Source organism: Pristis pectinata, chromosome 3 (assembly GCF_009764475.1).
Source record: "Pristis pectinata isolate sPriPec2 chromosome 3, sPriPec2.1.pri, whole genome shotgun sequence".
Lineage (NCBI taxonomy): Eukaryota > Metazoa > Chordata > Chondrichthyes > Rhinopristiformes > Pristidae > Pristis > Pristis pectinata.
The window spans coordinates 77,757,568-77,774,482 of NC_067407.1; the positions used below are offsets into that span (position 1 = coordinate 77,757,568).

At 43.0% G+C, this 16,915-nt stretch overlaps 1 protein-coding gene across 1 annotated transcript in view; it reads right to left on the reverse strand.

Annotated features, from left to right (window-relative positions):
• LOC127567823 (glycogen phosphorylase, brain form) overlaps nt 1-16,915 on the reverse strand; it is an 83,157-nt gene that overhangs the window by 17,819 nt on the left and 48,423 nt on the right. The window contains exons 8-12 of the mRNA XM_052010934.1: nt 15,584-15,727; nt 11,344-11,436; nt 8,930-9,076; nt 7,968-8,131; nt 1,375-1,489 (exon numbers count right to left, since the gene is read on the reverse strand). Of these exons, the coding sequence (XP_051866894.1) occupies nt 1,375-1,489; nt 7,968-8,131; nt 8,930-9,076; nt 11,344-11,436; nt 15,584-15,727 (663 nt within the window). The remainder of the gene's footprint in view (nt 1-1,374; nt 1,490-7,967; nt 8,132-8,929; nt 9,077-11,343; nt 11,437-15,583; nt 15,728-16,915) is intronic.

The following is a 16,915-nucleotide window of genomic DNA, read 5'->3' on the forward strand; positions in this document are numbered from 1 at the left end:
AGGAATTTTAGAACAAAGATGAAAACTTTAAAATCGAGTGGTTGTTTAATCAAGGGCTGTTGCCAATCACAAAGAAAACATGAGATGGCATGACAAGGGATAGTAGCGTGACCTTAAACAGAGGAAAGAGATGAAAGAGATGGAGAAGCAGCTCGGTAAAGGGGTGGGAGTTCAGAGATTAGGACGTCCATGGTTAAAGGGGCAGCTGCCTACAACCATAAGGCTAAGTCAAACAACCAATGAATTTTTGCAAAATTTGCAATTTTTTTTTTGAGACTTGTAACTCCAGGACAGGCTAGGACCTTTTTCCTTAAAGTGTAGGAGACTAAGAGGTGACCTTATACAGGTGTACAAAATCATGAGGGGCATAGACAGGGTGAACGCACACAGTCTTTTTCACAGGGTTGGGGAAATCAAGAACTAGACAGCATAGGTTTTAAGGTGAGAGGGGAAAAGTTTAACAGAAACTTGAGGGGCAGAGGGCGGTACGTATATGGAATGAGCTGCCAGAGGAAGTGGTCAGGGAGGTACTGTAACAACTTGTAAAAGACAGTTGGCTAGGTACAGGGATATGAAAAGTTTCAAAGAATTTGGGCCAAATGTGGGCAAATGGGACCAGCTTGGATGGGCATCTTAGTCAGCATGAACCAATTGGGCCAAAGGGCCCATTTCCAGACTAACAGTGCTATGGCAAATTCTGCCAGGTAAATGAACAAGGGCTGAGAGCTGCCATTAGTCACAGAATCCAAGCCTTGGAACACATTCTGCACAGAAAGCTATGTAGGCGTAATAACAAGTTGCTTAGCTTTCTGCGTATTAGGAGGACAAGGGGTGATCTAACTGAAATGTTTAAAATGAGTAAAGGATTTCACACAATAGATGCAGAGAGGGCATCTTCTCTGTCGAAGGACCTCGAAAAAGCATGACGGCAAAAAACTTTAAATTAGAACTAGCACTTCAGAATCAAAATCAGGACAGGATTTTCCCCAAAACAGGTTGATATTACATTAGGATAACAAGAGGCAGATAAGCCAATGATCAAAATGATTGAAGAAGTAGACCTAAGAGGCTGAGTAGCTTTCTCATTTTCCTAGTGTTCCATTGCTCCTAGATCAGATCTCCTCTTCCCTTTAGGCCAACCTTCTGGTCAGATACTATGCAAGCACATAACGTTCTTTCAGGAGAATGCACTGCATCCAAGCCAAAAACTAAACTCCAGATGCTGAAAATCTGAAATTAAAAATAGAAAATTCTGGAAATACTTAACAGGTCAGACAGCACCTGTGGAGGAAGGAGAGTTAATGTTTCACTTGGATGTCCTTTCATCAGTTCACAATTGCTAAAGCCAACCTTGGGTACTCAGAAGTCCCTCACCTCAGCAATAATGTCTGCAAGACCTGGGTTACACAACAATAGCCAACGTCTTGGAGTGATCCCATTCGTCTTATTCTGGAATTTTGCCGGTTCAAGTTCATAGAAATCCTTAAAACTGGAAAAGGAAAGAACAAAAACTAAAACAAGCCAAGATTCTTTTCCGATTTTGTGCTGATAGATTAAGGAATGGGAAGACACAAATAGAAATATGCTTTGAAGTAACTTGCAACTGGACAGGCAATGGATAAACATAGCCTCAGAGCGCCACAGTAGTACTGAATTCCATTCACTGCTGTTATTCATGGCTACAATGGTGCCTTGTTCAGGGCCAGGATGGTGACATTAATTGGAGAGTAGCATTACTACATCCACTGAAAACCTACAATCTATTTGGTGTGGTGTTTTAAACATATGTAAATGATTACTACCTCCACAATCATGCACATGCAAATGAGACAGCAAAGGCTGATCCCCAATTTATACAACCAGAGAACTTTTATAAATATAACAACATATTTTACATGATCCAAATATTATAACATCTTATTTATGTTACAACCTTCCTCCACTACCTCGTAATTGCTTTGAATTACCAACTGCACACTGAATCTAAGCCAAGTTCTTTGCATTTCCCACTTACCAAGTGTCAGCATTCCATGGATGAGTATAAAGTGCATCACAAGTTAACAGTGACTGTAGAATGTGGTGTCATTCTACACAATCCGTAAAAACTGTATTAAAACAGGACCACACTAGAGGGTCTTATAATTTTAAACAAAAAACTTTACATTTTATATTTAACAAGTGCAGTAGCTTCATTCAAGGTAATAATCACATTTACTTCTAAGTATATCAAAAGCTTTAATTTATACTTTTGACTGTTTGCATTCAAGTGCATCAAACTGAAGTGCAACACCCTTTAGTTGTATTAAAAGTTTACCAACAACTGATATTTTAAATAAACATACACATTCATACAACTATTATATAAAAACTGTATATAATGGTCCCAAAGAGTTTAATGTCAGTGTTACTCCTCTCCATCCACCTACACTGCAATGGAATGTGAATGCCATTGCAAGCCTGGCCTTTTCTATCCTTCTCTGGTCCTTGACAAGGTCACAGTGACAAGGCCTTCTTGAACCACTGCTGCCCCTATGCTAATTGTGCTCCTCGAGTGCTGCAAGATAGAGAGGTGCAGGATTTTGCCCCAGCAAAAATGAAGAAAAAGTGACATCCACCAAGTTGGGATAGTGGGAAACTTGAAATTGATTGCAATCGCATCCTATTGTTAGCCAGTTAGTTGGAGGTCACAGGTTTGGGAAATGCTGTTATAGCAATCTTGGCAAACTGCTGCAGTGCATCATGCAAATACCGCACATGGCAGTCAGTGGTGGATGCTTTAAGTCAGCGAATGATCAAATGGCCTGCTGTCCTGGATGGTGCTGAACTGTTAATCTTGATAGGCCAGCACTCATCCAGGCTAGTGGAGAGCATTACATCACACACCAAACTTGCTTATGCCTCATGGCTGCTGGAAAATGGGGAATCAGGTGAACCACTACAGAGAAAACGATCCAAGTCTGTCCAACCTCTCCTTGTAGCTCATACCCTCTATACCCAGGCTCTGGCCTGTCCCACCCGTCACATTGTGTGTGTGGCCGAGTCAATAGCAACTTCTTTCTCCTCGTCACCTGTGCCTCTTCATCCAACTTTATCAAATGACAGGATCAGTAACAATTGGAACAACTCTCTGAAAGTGGCAATGCAAGAAGACTCCCTGAAAGAAGTGGTAATGCAAGTAGATAGAGTGGTAAGGAAGACATATGACATGCTTGCCTTCATCGCTAGAGCCACTGAGTACAAGAGTCAGGAAGTCGTATAAAACTGGTTAGGCCACACTTGGAGTACTGCAGGCAATTCTGGTCATCCCATTACAGGAAGGATGTGGAGGCTTTGGAGAGGGTGCAGAAAAGGTTTACCAGGATGCTGCCTGGATTAGAGGGTATGAGCTACAAGGAGAGGTTGGACAGACTTGGATCGTTTTCTCTGGAGCAGAGACTTAGGGGAGACCTGATAGAAGTTTATAAAATTATGACAGGCATAGATAGGGTAGACAGCCACAATCTTTCTCCCTGGATAGAAATATCAAATACCAGAGGGCATAGCTTTAAAGTGAGAGGGGGAAAGTTTAAAGGGGATGGGCGAGGCAGGTGCCTGGAATGGGCTGCCAAGGGTGGTAGTGGAAGCAGATACAATAGTGGCATTCAAGAGGCTTTTAAACAGGCACATGAGGGAATGGAGGGATAGGGGTCATGTGCAAGCAGAAGGGATTAGTCTAATTTGGCATCATGCTCAGTGCAGACATTATGGGCCAAGGGGTCTGTTCCTGTGCTGTTCTATGTTCTAATAACAGCTCCAGCCAGTGCCATCTCTGTTACCAAGAAGGATAAACATTCTTAAAGATACAACCCTACAGAAAACAAAATGGCAAACACCACAAAATGGTTCAAGTACTCCAGAGATCTGGTCATTGACTTCAGGAAAGGGGGCAGTGTACATGCACCTGTCTACATCAATGGTGCTGAGGTCAAGAGGATTGAGAGCTTCAAGTTCCTGGGAGTGATCACCACCAACAGCCTGTGCTGGTCGAATCACGTAGACACCACGGCCAAGAAAGCTCACCAGTGCCTCTACTTCCTCAGGAGGCTAAAGAAATTTGGTTTGTTTCCTTTGACTCTCACCAACTTTTACCAATGCACCATAGAAAGCATCCTATCTAGATGTATCACGGCTTGGTATGGCAACTGCTCTGCCCAGGACCACAAGAAACTGCAGAGAGTTGTGGACACAGCCCAGCGCATCACGGACACCAGCCTCCCCTCCTTGGACTCTGTCTTTACCTCTCGTCTTGGTGAAGCAGCCAGCATAATCAAAGACCCCACCCACCCGGGACATTCTCTCTTCTCTCCTCTTCCATCGGGTAGAAGATACAGGTGCCTGAGGGCACGTACCACCAGACTTAAGGACAGCTTCTACCCCACTGTGATAAGACTATTGAACGGTTCCTTTATACAATGAGATGTACCATGACCTCATTATCTACCTTGTTGTGACCTTGCACCTTATTGCACTGCACTCTGTAGCTGTGACACTTTACTCTGTACTGTTACTGTTTTTACCTGTACTACATCAATGCTGTACTGCACTGTGTAATGAATTGACCTGTATGATTGGTTTCTAAGACAAGCTTTTCACTGTACCTCGGTACAAGTGACGAAAATAAACCAATACAATTGGTCAAAGTCAACATTTAGCCATGGCACCGTCACTGGAGTTTGGTGTTCTGTTACAGGTTGATGACCTGTGACATCTGGGCAGCACAGTGGTGCAGCCAGTGGAGCTGCTGCCTCATAGCTCCGTGACCCAGGTTCAGTCCTGACCTCAGATGCTGCCTGTGTAGAGTCCTCTGTGATCACATGGGTTTCCCTCAGTGTTCTGTTTTCCTCCTACATCCCAAAGACGTGCAGGTTGGGAAGTTAATTGTCCATTATAAATTGCCCCTGGTGTGGAGGGGAGAATAGGATGCATGAGGCATGGTTGGTAAATTTGCAGATGACGCTAAAATAGGTGGTATCATAGACAGCAAAGAAGGTTATCAAAAATTATAGGGGAATCTTGATCAGCTGGGTAAGTGGGCCTAGGAATGACAAATTCCTTGCATTCAATTTGGCATGCTATGTTGGCGCCAGAAGAGTGGCGACACTTGCGGGCTGCCCCCAGAACACTCCATGCAAAAGATGTACTTCACTGTGCGTTTTCATGTACATGTGACTAATGAAGATATCTCATCTAAATAAGTGCAAGGTGTTGCATTTTGGGAAGTCAAACTAAGGTAGGACTTTCACAGTGAACAGTAGGGCCCTGGGGAGTGTTGTAGAACAGAGAGACCAAGGAGTACAAGTACACGGTTCCCTGAAAGTGGCATCACATGTAGACATGGTGGTGAAGGAGGCATTTGGCATGCTGGCCTTCATCAGTCAGGGCACCGAGTACAAGAGTTGGGACGTTATGTTGCAGTTGTACAAGACATCAGTGAGGCCACACCTGGAGTATCATGTAAAGTTTGGTTATCCTGTTAGAGGAAAGACATCATTAAGCTAGAAAGAATGCACAGAGGATTTATGAGAATGTTGCCAGGACTTGAGGGTCTGAGTTATGGGGAGAGGTTGGGCTTTATTCCTTGAGGTGTAGGAGACTGAGGGGTGACGTTATAGAGGTGTAAAAAAATCATGAGGGGCATAGAGAGGGTGAATGCATACAGTCTTTTTCCCAGGGAAAGGAAATCACAAATCAGAGAGCACAGGTTTCAGGTGAGAGGGGAAAGATTTAAAAGGGATCCGAGGAGCAACTTCTTCACACAGAGGGTGGTCCTTATATGGAACAAGCTGCCAGAGGAAGTGGTTAAGGCAAGTACAATGAGAACATTTAAAAGGCATTTGGACAGGTACATGGATAGGAAAGGTTTAGAGGAATAGAGGCCAAACGCAGGCAAATGGGACTAGCTTAGATGGGCATCTTGGTCAGCATGGATGAATTAGGCCAAAGGGCTTGTTTCCATGCTGTATTACTCCATGGCTCTAGGACTAAGAGATTACACAGAAAATAGCAGAGGAAAGGGATTGCTCAGTGAGCCAGCATTGATTCCTTGGGCTGAAATGACCTCCTATATCAAAAGAAAATAAAGAAGTGAAATGCCAGAATATTTTTATAAACACCTTTTTCTGATATTTGTTACTTTTGCCTTAAACACCATTTTTCTTAACAGCTATTGCCAGTTTGATTTTAATATCACATGAAACAACTGAAGTGTTTATGCTTCTTTAAATCGATCCCCAATTGCACCAATTTGGCTAAAGTAACACTAAATTTACAAGCAATATTATCAGTTTTTACAGCTAAAAAAGACAAGCTAACAACTGACAATTGTTGTAACTGCAGCAAAACCTGAATACGTCAAACAAAAAGTGATCTTGCATAAATGGAAGCTGTGACATCAAAAGAGACATTGAGGGAGACTTTCAGACCAAAATATTTTAGATGCTTTGCCCCAATTTATAAATGATATCCTACTCTGAGTCAAGATAAATGAATAAAAACATTATCGCAGGAATGAAAGGCTTAACATATGAGAAACTTAGCATATGAGGGTTTGATGTCTCTGGGCCTGTACTTGGAGCTCAGAAGGATGAAGAGGGATCTCATTGAAACCTACTGGATACTGAAAGGCCTGGATAGAATGGACATAGAGAGGATGTTTCCATTAGGAGAGTTCAGGATCCGAGGACACAGAATAAAGGAAAGTCCCTTTAAAACTGACTTGGAGGAATTTCTTCAGCTAGAGGGTGGTGAATCTGTGGAATTCATTGCCACAGAGGACTGTGGAGGCCAAGTCATTGGGTGTATTTAAGGCAGAGGTTGATAGGTTCTTGATTGGTAAGGGGGTTAAGGGCAAATCAGGTTGAAAAAAAATAGCAGCCATGGTTGAATGGTGGAGCAGACTCAATGGGCTGAATGGCCTAATTCTGCTCCTACATCTTATGGTCTTATTGTAAAGCAGAGTCAGCTCAATATGAATTGCAGTAAGAGGAGGCTGTGAAATAATGGAGGGAGGTGGGCAGGAAAAAGGGCTCCTCTGGTCATTGTACCCAGTCAGACCTACACTCCTGCTGACTACAGAAACTGATCACCACCCTCAATGGCACTTTGAATGATCAGTTTGTAGTCTGTTTAATTTTTTTTAAAAATCATCTTAAAAAAAGGGCTTAGTGGATTGACTGCTTTAATTTCAGGGGATGTGGAATACAAAGGTATGGGAGCTCTGTTAAAATATTAGAGCTAGAAGGGTTAAATTATGAGGGTAGGTTGTATAACCATAGAAATGTTGTGGCTTAGAAGCAGTCCATTCGTGTCACCCTCCTATTGAGCCATGAATTCAGTCACATTCCTCCTTCCTCTTCCCGAAGCCCTATAGTTAAGTTTCCTCAAGTCCCCATTCAATTCCCATGGAAAGCCTTGATTGATAGGTCTCACATAAAAAGGTGATTTTATTGACACATTTAAAATTATTAATAATTTGATGCAATGGATAGAAAGAAACTTTTCCTAGTAGAACAAGGCAGCATAAACTTAAAATCAGAGCTAGCTTTTCAGGAGCCGAGTGGAGAAGTATTCCTCATCTCAGTGGAAATTCCCCCAAAACATTGCCGTAGCTCGGTCACTTAAACATTTCCAAACTTAAGATGAGATAGATGCTGGATAGGCATGGAGTATTAAAAGGATATGCACTGCAGGATAAATAGAGTTGGCCCTGACCTACAGTAATGATAGAATTGGCCAGAGAGACCGACCTATTTCAACTCCCATACTCCTCACTACCCAGAGATCTCTGGTCACTCTCAGCTTGTGGATTCAACTGAATCTCCCCATTGACTGGAATCCCTTTTATAAACTGAGTGCTGCTATCACCCAAAGTTGAACTAACATCTTAGTCCTTCCTTTACATCAGGACAGCTTTCTTTGATGCCACTTACACTGTGCTCTTCACAATTTCCGAGTGAATTTGTGCGACCCCATTAACTGCGTGGGACCCAATAACGCTCAGGTGCGCCATGTTGATCCTCTTGGGATCTCCCTCCTCGATCAGCGACATGCGTTTCAGGCGGTCTACGTCACCGGGATACAGGGCAGCAATGTTCTAGAACAAGAAGAGGGTACTTGGGTTAGCCAAACCCAAGCCAAATAAAAACAGACAAGTCCTAACTAAGTGTGTAATCTACTCTGGTGAAGATCCCAGAGTGGAGTCAAAAGTTTAGCCCTTCCTCGATCTCCTTTCTGAGCGTTGTTCCACTTTGGAAAGGAAATACAGAGGGACAAGCAGAACTATAACATAACTCAAACTCTCTCTTAAAGAGGGGCACCCCTTTCTTTATATGCAAAGAGAATAGAGAAGTAGGACTAACATTAACCTTTTACTTGGTTTTGGTCGGTTCTGTCAAAATATTTGCTTATTTAAACAGTGGGTGATGATATCTACAGGATAAGAGTTTGAATCAGATACTGTGGTTGCCCTTGGTTGGGTGGAGATACACATTGAAAGCCAGGCAGTGTCAGTGACACCCCACACGATAGCATAAGCAAGCACAAAATACTGGCAAAATACAAGAGAAAGGATAAATCTTGCATTCTCCTGAGGTCCAGTGAGGCATTCAAAATGATCAAAGGGTTTAATAGGAGAGAAAAAAGAACAACTCCTTTCCCCAGAACAAAGGGAGCAAAAGAAAGTTAGAGCCAGACAGTTCATGAGAAAAGTTAGAGATTCTCTTGCTTTTCTACAATGGGGAAATCTAGCACATTCTCCCCAAAAGCAGAGCTGATAAATCAGAAGGGCAACAATCAGGGTTTAATAAGCTTGAGAACTGCAGAGGGAATGGAAAATGCAGCGAGGCAGAAGAAATGAGAGGGGAACGTGGGAAAATGGTTTAATATTCCTTACGTCCAAATGTCTCTGGTTGATTTCATAGATGAGCTGCAGGTGCCTTGGGAGAAGTCGCTCAAACATCTGCACCGGCCAGCGTTCCAGAGCCTCGGGCAGCACCGTGTGGTTGGTATAAGCACAGGTCCTGATTGTTATATCCCAAGCCTTGCAAGAAGAAAAAAAAGACAGTATGAATAACACAGGACACAGTATGGTAGTGAAGCATGGTCAGGAGGGATGGGTGACTTTGGACTAGAACTCTCTCCCACTGGGGTTTCCTTCGTCTCATCTCAGGGTCTGAAATGAGAATTAAAAATTGACCATTACAATATTAGCTAACAACGCCATTATCATTAGGTGAACTAGAATGACTGTGGTCTAACATTTGACATTTCAAGCATATATCTGGTCTTCCTAACCAAGCAGACTCTACTTGTAGATAGTTCACCCTCAAATAACAAGAGCCTTGGGGACTGACAACAGTTTCACCACCTAATTGGTTGCTGACCACTGGCAGAAACAGCTGCACGTGGACCTGCCGAGTAGAATTTCTGCACTGACTGCAGGCTCATCTCTGCAGTTCAGTAAAGTTTATTTTGCTTCAGAATCTCTCACTAGCATGAAAAAAAGCGCAGCCTTCTTTAGGCATCCAGTTTAGGGTTAACATCCTTTGGGAAGGAAACTGTCCTTTCCCCAATCTGGCCTACATGTGAGATCCAATCTCACACCAACATTTTTGACAGTAATTGGCCAGTACACAGCTCAATGGTATCAAAGTGCAACCCAAACCAGATCGTAGTGCCTCTGAGAGAAAGAATCGTCCAACCTTCTCAGAGCAACTGGGAATGTGCAGGAAAAAACTTGGGCCTTGCCAGTAACACCAACACTCCAAGGACAAATAAATAAAGTTGTGTAGCAGTTGCTACCGCGGAATAAAACAAGACTCTACTCGGAGGATTGCCAAACAGAACTGGTTTATTTTCCCGCCTTGTGCAGGCCCTTTAAGGGAGAAAAACTCCCGCCCAAAAAACCGGCAATGACGTAAGTCCTACGTCATCAGGACTTTCCCGCGCGCGGGTTCTCCCCGTCGCTCGGAAAGACGAGGCCCGCCGCCATCTTGGGCCTCGTCGCTCCGACGCCGCGCGACCCGACTGCCGAGCCGGTTCGCCCGACTAGACGGTGAGTCGCCACAGTTGCAGGTTAGGACAGGCAAGGTTTAAAAGCCTTCTCAACCAAAGACCCTCCAGGATACAAACAATCCTTCTTCCACCATTAATTCAATTAGATGCTCTGATAAAGAAATGACACAAACTCTGCCTACACAAAACATAATACTATTTCCTTGCTGTGCAGCTGAGCATCTCCTTCATCACAAATAAGAACAGACACTGCTACTAGGTATATGTATTAACGATGAGCACGTATTCTTTCATTTTCAGTCAAACTGAAGATTTGAATGGCCAATTTTAATTATTCACACCGGGGATGTGGGCATCATTGCCAAGGCTAGGATTATTTCCCAAACCCTAGCTGCCCTGATAAAGTTTAATCCAACTGAAGGGCACATTACGCCAACGTAGCTTACAGCTCAATCACATTGGTGTGATGTAGGCCAGGCCAAGCAAGGACAGGTTTTAGTACACCGCCCCCCCCCCCCCAAAATAAAATAATGAACTTGCTGGGTTTTACTGGTCCACAACCAGCTGCACAAGGCTGAGTTGTGGACCAGTAAAGTATGAATACACAGCTGAGGGTATGGGTCTCAGCTGTAAACACAGATAAACCTGTGTTTTAAGATTACAGCAAAGAACCATAATGAGAGCTCAGTGAAATAAATGCTCAGCACTTCATATCTGGATATAACTGGAGTACATTAAATTTAAAAACAGACCTGACCACTCTACTGGAACATTCTATTCATCTGATCTCAGACAGCTTAGCCAAAGAACTAAATCTTTGCCTCTTTTTACCAATTTAAAATCACATCACCTGTTTCACATCCCCTTCTCTATGATGCTGCCATGTTCTTGGATTCTTAATTCTACCTCTCTCAGTTATTCTGAGATTGTCACTTTAGCATTTCTCTTTGCACTACAATCTTTGCACCACTCTGTTGTTTTGTGTTCATCGCTGTGTTTATTATTACCATGTATACTGTTTACTCTGTGAGCTTCATGCGAGCAAGGAATTTCATTATACCCTGGTGTATACGACAATAAACTAATCTGATTTAACTTCAAGACATTCCTCTTGGATCAAGCTTTTGGTCATCTTATTCAATATTCCTTTGTCTGACATGGTGCTAGATTTTGACTGATGATGTTTCTGTGAGGCACCTTTGCACATTGTGAAAGGCACTGCATAAACACACTTTGTTACTGTAAAATGCCTGGGATTTAACATTAAATGGAAAATAGTCATCATAACCATACCTTTTCCCACTCTAACTTCTCCACATCCACTAGGATTCTCATCAACTCAGGAATGGCAAGTGCAGGATGGGTGTCGTTGAGCTGAATGGCCACCTGTGAGTAAAGGAACATCAACTTCAACACTCATTTTATTGAGCTGATAAAATATCTACCCATCTGTCTGACTCTGAGTAGTCCCATGCACACTGGGTCACTAATGTCCTCCTGGGAAGAAAATCTGCCACCATTACCTGGCCTTTACCTATGTGCAGCTCCAGACCCATCAACATTATTGAACCCTTAACTGGCTCCTTGGTTCAGTGGCAATTAGGGATGGACAATAAATACTGGCCTCACCAGCAACGTCCAAACCATGAATGAGTACACAAGAGTTTGTAAGTGTATTAGTTGGACACTAGAATAAAAGTTTTATTTCACTCTTGTTGCAAACCCTATTTCCTCTCCTGAATGAAAAGTCAAGTTACGTTAGTGTCTCAGTGACAGTGCTCTTGTCTCCAAGTCACAAAACTGTGGGCTCAAGTCTTGCTTTGGAGAATTGTACACACATTCTGCATTGACATACCCAGGAATATTACTGTAGAAGTACCTCATTGCTGGAGGTGCAGTCCTTCTGATGAGATGTTTGGTACTCTCAGAATAGATAAAATGGAAAACCTTTCTTTCCCCCCCCCATAAGTGCAGGGCACTGTATGGAAGAAGAGCAGGTTTGCCCAGGGATCAATATTTACCCTCAATAACTAACCTAATAGAACCAAAAAAAACTGGTAATGTTGCTCCTGCTCTGCACAAATCAGCTACTGAGTTTCCTAAATTACAATTGTGAATGTGCTTCAAAAAGTACTTCATTTTCAAACACTTAAGGTCAGAGGCCATTGAGGCAATTTATATATGCAATTTTTTTTTTTGCATGCACTTTATTGCACAAGCTGTTCCCATCACCGACTTTGCCTCACCATTGTAAAGAGAACACAGCAAATCAGTAACTTAATCCAGCTTGGCAAGGAGCCTTCAGCCCATCAGCAAGTGGAGTCGATTAATTGCAGCTCCAAAACCATTGCTTATTTACGCATTCTGTCATCTTGCTGAGTCATCACTGCAGCAGTTTTTGTCGGTAATCAAACAAGCTCTGGGGAAGGGGGGGAAGAAACCAGGAGGAATAAAAACAAGATCAGCAGGACAGAAGCAGAGAAATAGAGGGAGAGCTAGAGAAAGCAAATCTGATGGCGCAGGGGAGAGAACTACAGAAAGTGGTGGGGAAACTGGGGGAAAGGCGGCAAAGAGAAATTAAAGCAGGAGAAATCAGAAAGATGGATAGTAGGTCCAACAGAAGGAAATGCATTGGTGGGGCTGGAAGGAACACGAGGATGAGGAACCACGTGGTTGTGTACTGGGCTGCATTACTGACTAAGAACAGGTTTTGAGACATTTCCCTAGCTCTCAGCGCCATGCATTTGGGTCGCTGTGCCCCAGAGAACACCAGTGGGAGAGGACAGTAGCTAAACCTCACAGTATCTAAACCTCACAGTATCTGACCAATGTTGAAGCAGGCAACCAATTATAGCTAGAATTCAGTCAGAAACCAACTTTGTGGTGTCAAAAATATAAAATTGGAGTTCCTATAGCCAGGAAACCACAAATTGCACCTCAAAAGGAATATCTGCAGCGTTTGACACAATTTTTAAAAACACCATCTTAATTTACGAAGTACCTTACAGATTTTTGTAGTGTTCCAAAGCTCTAAGTACAATCAAGTACTTCACTCTTCTTCCGATTAGTGACCTGAAACTGTAGACGTGAGAATTTATTGCATCCCAATTCTACTTGAAAAGGTGGTGGTGAGCCACATTCCTGAACCACAGCAGGCCATCAGCTGAAGGTATTCCCAGTGCTCATTGTGAGGGGCTGGGGGGAAGGAGTGGAGGTTCAAGATTGTATTAGTGTTAAAAATACAGCAACGTACATCTGCCAGGATGCTGTGCATCTTGGGTTACAAGGGAAAACAGGAGTTGGTATTCAGAGATGAAGGTGCTTCCAGGTGATGGAGGTTGCAGGTGTGAAGGGTATTGCTGAAGAAGCCTTGACTAGTAGCCATAATGCAGGTAAATGTTACACACTGCCTACGTGAATGTTGAAGGTGCCAAATGAGCCTGTTAAGCTGTTTTGTCTCAGATTACTTAAATTTCTTTAGTGTTGTCGGGACTGCACTTATGCAGGAAAATGTAGAGTATCCCATCAGAATGCTGACTCGTGGATGGTAAAAGGGATTTAGGGAAACCAGGGAGCACATCATTTACTACAGAATTCCCAGTTTCCGTGCTGCTCTTGCATCCATCATATTTATGTGGCTGCTCCACTGAGGTTTCGAGTTAATGGTGACCCTAGGACGTCAAAGTTCACCAAATATAACATCAATAGAGTGCGATTAGACTCCCCCATCCCCACTGGAAATGATCATTGATTCATACTTCTGTGGTCCAATGTTTCTTGATACTTATCAAACCATGCTGGTGGGCTATCCAGGTCTTTTTGCACATGGCCCCAAGTTGCATCTTTAGAACATAGAACAGTACAGCACAGGAACAGGCCTTTTGGCCCACCACATCAGCTGACCATGATGCCGATCTAACTAATCCCATCTGCCTGCATGTGCTCTATACCCCTCCATTCCCTGCCTGTTCACCTGTCTGTCTAAATATCTCTGAAACACCACTACCGTATCTACTTCTACCACCTCCCTGGCAGTGCATTCCAGGTACTTACTACTCCACGTTGGGGAAAAAAAAACTTGCCTCATAAATCCCCTTTAAACTTTCCCACTCTCATCTTAAACACAAGCTCGCTAGTATTTGACGTTTCCACACTGGGAAAAAGACTGAGTATCTACTCTATTGATGCCTCTCATAATTTTATAACTTCCATCAGGTTGACTCTAAGCCTCCATTGCTCCAGAGAAAACAATCCAAGTTTGTCCAACCTCTCCTTACAGCTAATACTCTCCAATCCAGGCAACATCCCGGTGAATCTCTTCTGACCCTTTCCAAAGCCTCCACATCCTTCTTGTGATGTGGTAACCAGAACTGCACACAATACTTCAAGTGTGGCCTAACCAAAGTTTTATACAGCTGCAACATGACTTCCCGACTTTTATACTCAAGGCCCTGATTGACGAAGGCAAGCATGCAATAGGTCGCCTTTACTATCCTATCCATGTGCATTGCCACTTTCAGGGAACTATGGACTTGCACCCCAAAATCTCTCTGTGCATAAATGGTCCCCAGAGTCCTGACATTTACTGTACACGTTCCTCTTGCGTTTGACCTCCCAAAGTGCAATACCTCTTACTTGTCTGGATTAAGCTCCATCTGCCATTTCTCCATCCAAATTTCCAATTGATCTATAACCCTTCCTCACTATCCACACCTCCACCAATGTTTGTGTCATCTGCAAATCTCCTGATCAGACCACCAACCTTTTTACCCAAATCATTTACATACATCACCAGAGGTTGCAGCACTGATCCTTCTGGAACATCACAGACCTCCAATCAGAAAAGCACTTGTCCACCACTACCTTCTGTTTTCTCTGACCAAGCCAACTTTGCATCCAACTTACTAACTCACTGTGGACCCCATGCCACTTAATCTTCTGGACCAGCCTACCATGAGGGACCTTGTCAAATGCTTTACTGAAGTCCGCATCAACAACATCCACTGCCCTACCCTGGTCAATTATCTTCATCACTTGCTCAAAAAAAAATCAAATTTGAGAGACAGGACCTCTCCTGCACAAAGCCATGCTGACTTTCCCTCACAGGTCCATGCTTTTCCAAGTGCAAGTAAATCCTATCCCGAAGAATCCTCTCCAGTAATTTCCCTACCACTGATGTAAGGGAACTAAGATGTATCAGATGTATTGGAGGAATTGAACAACATTCAATAGGGAACCACCAGACATTCAAAATTCCCATGCAGGAAATATCATTGCAGTGGAAGATATTTGGACCCATGACTCAATTCCCTGGGGAACTCCTATAGCAATGTCCAAGGGCCAAGATGATTGACCTTCTTCCTTTGTAGATGATATGACTCCAGCCAGTTGATACAATTCCCTGATCCCCAATAATTGTAGTTTTCCTTAGTATGACACTATTACAGACCCAAATCACTTGACTTGAGCAATATTTGCAATTACATTCCAGTGTAGATCAATCCTGCTAATTCACTATCCCTGGGAAAATTACCTTGTCTGGGAATGTTTCAAATGAGGTTCGGACTGGATCCCGGCAACCAAACTTTGAAGACTTGAAGCGGCGAATGATGTCCTGGAGTGTGGCAGCTACCACGAAGTATTCTTGCTTTAAGCGGAGTTCCTTACCTTCAAAGAACTGAATAGGTTTATGTCAGTCAGTGCCATAATTTTCTGAAATAAACAAAGGTTCCAGATCTACACCCACAGAACAATATAATACAATCCAAGCAGAGGTGGGAGTGCGGGTGAATTTGCAGGCAATGCACGAGAAGGTAGTGGGGGACAATGTGGCCATAACCACTTCAGATAGATCACCACCCGGTGATCCCATTATCACTATTCTTGGCACCCTTTTATAATAATCCTGTATACCATTTGTTGACAAGAAACTCAATCACATCTTGAAACTCAGTGTTTCTTATCCCACCTCCTGTGCTAATATTCTGTGCATTTTTTTTAAAAATTCATTCACGAGATGTAGCGGTTGCTGGCAGGGCCTGCATTTATTACCCATCCATGATAGGTCTTGGCAGTGGGAGACCTGCTGCCCTCAATACTACAGCCCTGATGCTTGATAGCAGCAATTAAGGGACCCTCTGGTTTAAAAAAATGCTTCATGCATTTTCTATTGTTGCCTTAATCTGTAAATGTGTCCAGTTTTGTACAAGTTCTGCATTCCCAGACACTTCAAAACATTTAGTATTCTTCATATCCCCCCTCAGTCTTTCCTTTTCAGGAGAAAAATGATCGAGTTATATTCCTTCCTTCCTTCTCCATATTCTGAAATTGTTTCATTGGCCTTGGCCAATGCCATTTTTATTTCCAGATTTTAGAAGCCAGACTCAAACTTGGAGTTTCTTGCATGGTAATTCTACATCATTGGGTCATCAGTCTAGTAATGTAATCATTATACTAGTGTAACCATGGTAACTGACTTTCAGTAAAAACCTACTGAGATGACATCACTCCAAGAACTGATTATCCTGTGAAGCTCCTCACGAAGATTAGCTACCATGCATTTCTTGTACACATGGACTGCTCTTTACTAAGCAGTTCCTCGTTCTTCCTTAAGACAGACATTGAATTAAAAGCAAGTGAACTACTCAGCCATTTGGTCCATGTTGGTGCTTACGCTCCACCAGGTTCCTTTTATCCAAACAATATTTATTTCTCCCTCGGGTTTATCTAGCATCCTCTTAAATGCATCTCTGCTTTTCCACCTCTCCATTCTAACCAGTTTTCATAATGATTGGCTTCCCCCAATTTCCCAACAGCATTGATTGACAACCAATGTACACTTATAGCCCTGAATCTTGGTCTCCTC